General features: G+C 35.0%; 1 protein-coding gene across 1 annotated transcript in view; it reads left to right on the forward strand.

Moving 5' to 3' along the window:
* LOTGIDRAFT_222053 (hypothetical protein) overlaps window positions 1-8,208 on the forward strand; it is a gene marked incomplete at both ends in the record, with an annotated part of 16,189 nt that overhangs the window by 989 nt on the left and 6,992 nt on the right. Inside the window, 10 exons of the mRNA XM_009066504.1 lie at window positions 247-357; window positions 1,170-1,234; window positions 1,500-1,613; window positions 1,893-2,067; window positions 2,417-2,495; window positions 2,837-2,907; window positions 3,459-3,574; window positions 4,558-4,687; window positions 5,238-5,419; window positions 6,618-6,726. Of these exons, the coding sequence (XP_009064752.1) occupies window positions 247-357; window positions 1,170-1,234; window positions 1,500-1,613; window positions 1,893-2,067; window positions 2,417-2,495; window positions 2,837-2,907; window positions 3,459-3,574; window positions 4,558-4,687; window positions 5,238-5,419; window positions 6,618-6,726 (1,152 nt within the window). The remainder of the gene's footprint in view (window positions 1-246; window positions 358-1,169; window positions 1,235-1,499; window positions 1,614-1,892; window positions 2,068-2,416; window positions 2,496-2,836; window positions 2,908-3,458; window positions 3,575-4,557; window positions 4,688-5,237; window positions 5,420-6,617; window positions 6,727-8,208) is intronic.

Here is an 8,208-nt window from a genome sequence, read left to right on the forward strand (position 1 = left end):
TGTAGACAGGCTTTTCAACAACCCATTCTTCAGTTGAAGTGGGCAAATTTTCTTCGTAAGTAGTTCAGGCCTCAAATTAGACAATGTCCATGCTGATTGCTAGAGTTGAAACGGTTAATCAGTTAACTGATTAGTAGTATTTCACGGGTAACCGGGTCTGATTTGAGATAATCGGTTAACTGTCAATTTTATCAGAAGTAAAAAGAGACCAGTACCGGTACACTGATTCGCGGCGATTTCAATGAGATACACACATAACACTGACTCTACAACTGGTATAAAAGCCTTTGATCTGTTAGAGACTGTAGCAATGAGTGACAATGGCACCAGTCCGTCTGAACTCTGTCAGGCCCGCTCGTAATCTTACATTGAAGCAGACGCTTCAATGGGTTGTTTGGTATCTGTCGATTTGTACCGACAATTCGCGGGGAACTAGCCAAAATCTTCCTGGGTACTCATTTACATTTACTCTAGTTAGTTAATGGTGAGTTACTGCCACAAATGCGGTTTTTGACCAGTGGCGGAGCTAAAGGGGGGACAGAGGGGGCAGCTGCCCCTCCTCGCAGCCCCGAAAGCAAGTTTTTCAGGCAAAAATCTCATAACTAAATTAGAAATTCGGGCAATATCCGATATGTCGTCCCCTTAGGGACGTAAACCTGGCTCCGCCACTGTTTTTGACCCTTTTTATAATCTTTAGTAATTAACCGGGACTAACGGGGTAACAAACGGTTATTGCCGACGATTACCGGTTCGTAAAATTCACGAACTGTTTCGAGACTACTGATTGCTGACCGTTGTAGGAAAAAATTTTCAAAACGATTCTATTACTGAATTATGGATATTAAAATGACTAGGTTAGGTGATTCAGTTGTGTTTAAACTCAGAATATTGGGTGACAAAGAGCATCATGGGATGACTGAAAATTCTTCTCAAAATGTTGGCTTAATATTGGAAATATTATATTAAAAAATGACAGTCTTAGAGTTATATAATTGTCCAGCTATTTTAGCTATGTGCATCGCTTTTCAGAATGAAAATATGCGTTCAGTTTATCTACAAATGAATAAAAGTACTATCATAAGTGATACAGTTTAAGTATCTATGCTGATATTATCATTCCTTCATGCAGACTTTGTTGATATTATGACAATGTTGTGTTTTGTTTTCAGAGTGACAGAAAGTAATCAGCTAGCAGTTTTACATCCCCGAAAATTAGCAGTTTATAGCATCAAAGGTGAGGCCATATTATTTTATAATATCAATGTATGAAGACAACTTGGATTGTGTCATATGTGTGCAGGAAACAAAAGCACAAGATATGTTGGGTAATCCATTCTCCCATTGGACACAAATCTACAGGTTTTTGTTTACATAGCAACATTTTTTCTGTTTTTTCAATTACCATGGACTATCAAAACAAATAGTTAGATGACTGACTGTATCCCTTTTAAAAAGTATTACCTGGGAATTGGCCTTATATTTAATTGTTCTATCCACAGCTATATCAGGTACAGTAGAACATGGTCAACAATATCAGATACAACTCTTATATGAACACAACCTCCAGAGAACAACTTATAATTTCTGTTACGGACCATTCGGTGGGGTGAAAGGTCAGTAACCTACAGACCTTCATGTTTTAATTGACTAGAGCATCTCATGTTTTAGATATAATATCCTCATCAGGACAGCTGGTTTAAAAATTTGTGGTAGCATACCACTACAAGGACAGAAGTCTAAAAGTTATTACAGATATCCTGTTTGCTAGCTTGTCGATGGCTTTCAGCAAAACTGTCCTTTTTTGTACTCATTTATAGCTGGTTTGACTGAAATAATGAAGAAAGATATGCAATGTCAACAAGAATCGAAAAACATGTTCTTCTTGATTACAGGAAAAGATTTTATCTGCGTTCAGTCTATGGATGGAACGGTCTCCTTTTTTGAACAAGAAAGTTTTGCATTTTGCCGCTTTTTACCGGGGGCGTTATTGCCCGGTCCAATAAGTTATATACCAAGATTAGATAGTTTTGTCATTGTCTCTTCTTCATGGCAGGCAGAATCATACAAGTAAGCTTTTTTCTATCTTTCATTATTAGAGAGTTTTTGCCATAAATAGAGAGGCAGACACAACTAGCAAATACAGTTAAATTACAGTACATTGTTAATTTTTTTTCTAACTTGCTGGCTTGCTTGACTTACCCACATTTCACATGAAGATCAGAGTGGAGAACTTATTTTTTTGTGAAATTGATGCCAAATTTGTTGCTAGAGTTGATTCTTGTTAATTCCATTTACTTAAGTGTAGTCTGAACTTACTTACTTTTTCGAAAACCTAATGGTAAACCAATTGGAATTCTATGATGGTGATTATCAACTCGGCAACCATTGCTTGAGCTATTTTATTATTTTGTTGCAGATATCAATCCTTGGCATCTGCAGCAGAAAGTCCAGGTGTCAATGAAACACAAAATATCAAATCTGGCAAAAAAGTTGTGGTAAGTAAGGGTGTCAATGGCAAAGTCTGTTAGCAACTGGTTTTTCACAACTGAGAGAATCAGATCAGGTGCTCATGTTCTTCTCCTATTAAAATTTGATCCTCAAAAATCCAGTTAGCAGTTGGCCATTTTCCAGTTAAGAAATTTTCTGCTCATATTGACTGACCGCTTTGAATAGCGACGAAACCCCTTGTTTTATTTTTGACCAATCAGTGATAATGTTGCATCATTATTTATTTTGACCAATTAGAGATTGTCTTGCATAATGAAGGCGTCCTCTGAAGAGTTATTTTTGTGCCATATTTGAATTTGAAAGTTTAAATCCAAACTGATAATTTCAGGCTGACTGGACGTTTTCACTGGGAGAACCAGCTCTAGATATTTATGTTATGTCAGGGATTCAAACCTCACAGTGCTCAATTCTCATACTAGGTAAGTCAAAAAAAACTTCCATATTGTACAAGGATAACAACTAAGGTTCTGGAGAATCATGCCTACCCGCTGTTCCTTGGTCAAACATCAATATTGTACAAGCATAACAACTAAGGTTCTGGAGAATCATGCCTACCCGCTGTTCCTTGGTCAAACATCAATATTGTACAAGGATAACAACTAAGGTTCTGGAGAATCATGCCTACCCGCTGTTCCTTGGTCAAACATCAATATTGTACAAGGATAACAACTAAGGTTCTGGAGAATCCTGCCTACCGGCTGGTCCTTGGTCAAACATCAATATTGTACAAGGACGACAACTTACGTTCTTAAGGATCTTGTCTACCAGCTTATCCTTTATCAAACATTGCAGCATTAATCTTCCTCAGATGACCCGTTATCTTCCATGGATAATAACTGAGGTTCTAAAGGATCCTCTGGTATGGATTTTCTCCAAACTGCGTGGCATTGTTCTTTCCTTTGATTAGTTTTAATTAGAATAGTTAGTTTTAGTTTTTTAAGAGTAGTCAGACAATTCTTTGTTTTTCCAGGTGAAAGAAATATTTTCTGTCTCAGTGAAGGTGGAGTGTTAAAATATATGTCTAAAATGGAGTATGATCCGACTTGTTTCTGTCCCTATGCTTCATGTAAGTTGAATTTGTCCTTTTAGTTCCCTCTAGGTGACGCTCGCTTGGAGAGTTCTGATCAGGTTCCGTTTGTTTCAATTCTACCCCCAAACGGAAGTGAATATCGTGGGTGACCGGATATATGACGCGGAATTACCTTTTCGAGAAAATGCAAAAAAACTATTTGTACGCGTATTTTGTTAAAATCTTTTTAATTATTTTTTTTACCGCTATACGTGGTTTTCATTCTTGGAAAATATAAACCTCGTATAACAATTTGAGTTCTCCATATTGAACCAAAAACTCGTATAATAATACAGTATACAAGGTTTTTCATTTTCATCCGCAGAAAAGGAACATTGTAGCCCGTATAATAATATATTTTACGAGGTTTTAAATCTGACTGTTTATATACGTGTTATTTAATTAGTGCTTTTTGTTTACAATCAAGCTAAGAATACGAGGTTTTGATCACAAGATCCGCGCCTTTATGAGCTTTCGAACGGTACCAAAAAGTCAAAATGACCGAATATGGCATATACGAGGTTTCAAGCGGTCACCCACGATATGTCACATGTAGAACGCGTTCTGAACTCATTTCTAACTTGTTTTGATTGAGCGTTCTGTTGATTCCATAAATCTCAAACGTGCAGAACTTGTCGATCGAGCAGTCCACTTATGCACACATAGGAAAAAAATCTGGAGATTTACCTTGAAAAATCTGGAGATTGGGTGAAAAGTCGGGAGATTTTTCAGAAGCACGTAAATTCGTGAGATAAGATTTAAGCCTTGTAAATTAATTAAATTGATCATAGGCCTACAAAGAGCCGCGGTGGCTCAGTGAGTTAGACGCTTGCTCACTAACCCTGTCAGTGATGCAGGTGAGAGGAGCTGACATGGAAAAAGCGTCTAGTCGTTTGAATGGGACAATAAACCCATTCATCACATTCAACTATCTGAAATTTTTTGGTTAAGATTTGAATCTGTTTTTGGTTTAATTATAGTGGCAGAAGGGACGATAAATTATATGGTTGCCACGACAACCAATTCACTAATGGTATGCCAAGACGTCACTTTAAAATGGGCAGCGAAATTAGAACATGTTCCAGTTCAAATTAAAGTGGCAAATTTTCAGTAAGTTTCAATAAATCTGTGTTATCTTTTAATTTTACGAAAGACATCTTTAAATTCTATGGGTGCCAAAGTGGTTAAGTGTTATTGATTAATGATTTAATCTAGGATAAGATTTAGCCTCAGATATTTATTTTAACGGATTGTAAAGAGGTTTTCTAAATTTGTATGTGTATCAGGGACACTGATAGCATCAATTTGGTCCATTCCCATTTTCAATCAGACGTCTATAGTTCTTGCAATTCCACTTAAACTAAGTGTTTGATGGTGTCACAAATAGCAAAATATGAGTTATCATAGTGGAATTGCAGGAACAACAGATGTCTGATTGAAAATTGGAATGGTGCAGATTGATGCTAACAGTATCCCTGATACACATAAAAAATTTAGAAAACCTCTTAGCACTGACTTGCATGAAGAGCATAAAAGGTTTTTTTGTTCATTTTCAACATGCTAGGAATGACTAAAGCTGTCCTATATCAAGTTTTAGCAGCACCAAAAATTAGTTTGCATGTTTGAAAAACCAAAGATATTGAAAACCATTTTTTTTCAGAGATTTAAAAGGCTGTATAGTGACATTAAGTGATGATGGACATTTACAGTGTTCCTATCTTGGCACTGATCCTGCAATATTTATACCACCATCCACTGAAGCCAGAGAACTCAACTATCAGGCCATGGATCTGGAAATGTCCAAACTACAGAAGAAAATCCGGGAGAAAGCACACAAATCAGGTACCAAATATTTCGCTCTAGAATATTCTGATTTTTTGTCTTAAGCCCCTGTTCAGTGAGTTTTCAAAGCAAAATCCTCAAGGTGACAACAGGTTTAGAGTTTTTTAAAAGGGGTTGTTTTCTAGTTTTTTTTTTATGTGTATCAGGGGCCATTTATGACTTATCTGCATCATTGTAATGGAATGGAAATGCTTAACAGTATATGACATCAATATTACTTAAAGCTACTAATGATATCTAAGGGCTTTTACGATAGTGATGTCATAAAAGGCTAAAGCTAAGATTCCATATACGTGTCATGCGGATCCATTATGCGTCAACCGTCATGCGTTAAAAATCGAAATGGTTGGTTTAAAAGGGTATGATTCCATATACGTGTCATGCGGATCCATCATGCGTCAACCGTCATGCGTTAAAAATAAAAAAAAATCGCTGGGCATAGCGATTTTTGACGCATCCAGACGCCTTTCCGCGCGGAGATCTTCCAAATGTGACATATTTTGTGGGGATTCCCTGTCTTTTTTATGCACCAAAGCATCCATCTGTGCGTCAAAAGAAAGATAACGCATACGTTTGATGCTGGACAGATCCGCAAGGGTCATTTATGTCCGCATGACGCGTATATGGAATCTTAGCTTTAGTATAATGGAATAGCGAGACCAAAAGTCAACTGATTTGATATGAAATTGAAATGGTGCAAATTGATGATGTCCCGAATACTAATAATAAATTTAGAAAACCTCTATTCAATCCTTTTTAAATTTCCTAGATATTGGCATGGGAGAACTTAACATTGAAATAAAGTATTTTAAAGGGACAGGTTTGCCATCTGTTTGACCAATTGTATCTTAGTCTCAGACATGGGAATTTTTTTTAGCTAGGCCAATCAGTTATAGTGTTCACAGCTCACAAATTGACCCTTCAAATCCATATGTGTCCAGAATTCTCCGGCTTTGAAAGTTAAAAAGACGACTCTTCATTTCTTGTGTCTCTGCTATATATAGAAAACAAAAGAAACCGAAAGTTCAATTTCTAATTTGAGATATTTTTGAAACAATTATGCGATGTACGTTCATTTGTAACTTACTTCTGAAGACTATTTACATATATTCAAGACTCAAATCGACCCCCAAAAATGGCATACCTGTCCCTTTAAGGGCTATAACCTTTTATATTAAGAGTTTATTGTATATTTCAGTGATAACACCTAATTTAAAAACTGATGATGATTTACAGTTATCTGTACAAGCTAATCAACAACTTGATGATATCTCAGTGAGTATGATAAGAACATTAGATAGAGACAGGTTATTCTGTTACCCCTCTCCTGACAAAATTCCCTTCACAGTGGAACGTACACCTCCATTTCATTTCATTTCATTTTGTTCATTAAAGTACAGAAAATTAGGGCATTGAACTCCATTTCATTTCATTATCCCAATATAGTATAAACTCTATTTCATTTCATTAGTTCAATGAAATACAGAACAGTAGGATATAAAACTCTATTTCATTTCATTAGCTCAATAAGGTACAGAACAGTAGGATATAAAACTCTATTTCATTTCATTAGTTCAATAAGATATAGAACAGTAGGATATAAAGCTCCATTTCATTTCATTAACTCAATTAGGTACAGAACAGTAGGATATGAAACTCTATTTCATTTCATTAGCTCAATAAGGTACAGAACAGTAGGATATAAAACTCTATTTCATTTCATTAGTTCAATAAGATATAGAACAGTAGGATATAAAGCTCCATTTCATTTCATTAGCTCAATTAGGTACAGAACAGTAGGATATGAAACTCTATTTCATTTCATTAGCTCAATAAGGTACAGAACAGTAGGATATAAAACTCTATTTCATTTCATTAGTTCAATAAGATATAGAACAGTAGGATATAAAGCTCCATTTCATTTCATTAGCTCAATTAGGTACAGAACAGTAGGATATGAAACTCTATTTCATTTCATTAGCTCAATAAGATACAGAACAGTAGGATATGAAACTCTATTTCATTTCATTAGCTCAATAAGGTACAGAACAGTAGGATATAAAACTCCATTTCATTTCATTAGTTCAATAAGATATAGAACAGTAGGATATAAAGCTCCATTTCATTTCATTAGCTCAATTCATTAGGATATGAAACTCTATTTCATTTCATTAGCTCAATAAGATACAGAACAGTAGGATATGAAACTCTATTTCATTTCATTAGCTCAATAAGGTACAAAACAGTAGGATATGAAACTCTATTTCATTTCATTAGCTCAATAAGATACAGAACAGTAGGATATGAAACTCTATTTCATTTCATTAGCTCAATAAGGTACAGAACAGTAGGATATAAAACTCCATTTCATTTCATTAGTTCAATAAGATACAGAACAGTAGGATATAAAACACCATTTCATTTCATTAGATCAATAAGATACAGAACAGTAGGATATAAAACTCTATTTCATTTCATTAGTTCAATAAGATACAGAACAGTAGGATATAAAACTCCATTTCATTTCATTAGTTCAATAAGATACAGAACAGTAGGATATAAAACTCCATTTCATTAGTCCAATAAGATACAGAACAGTAGGATATAAAAATCCATTTTATTTCATTAGTTAAATAAGATACAGAACAGTAGGATATAAAACTCCATTTTATTAGTCCAATAAGATACAGAACAGTAGGATATAAAACTCCATTTCATTAGTCCAATAAGATACAGAACAGTAGGATATAAAACTCCATTTCATTTCATTAGTTAAATAAGATACAGAA

The sequence above is a fragment of the Lottia gigantea genome, assembly GCF_000327385.1.
Source record: "Lottia gigantea unplaced genomic scaffold LOTGIsca_77, whole genome shotgun sequence".
In the NCBI taxonomy this organism is placed as follows: Eukaryota; Metazoa; Mollusca; class Gastropoda; family Lottiidae; genus Lottia; species Lottia gigantea.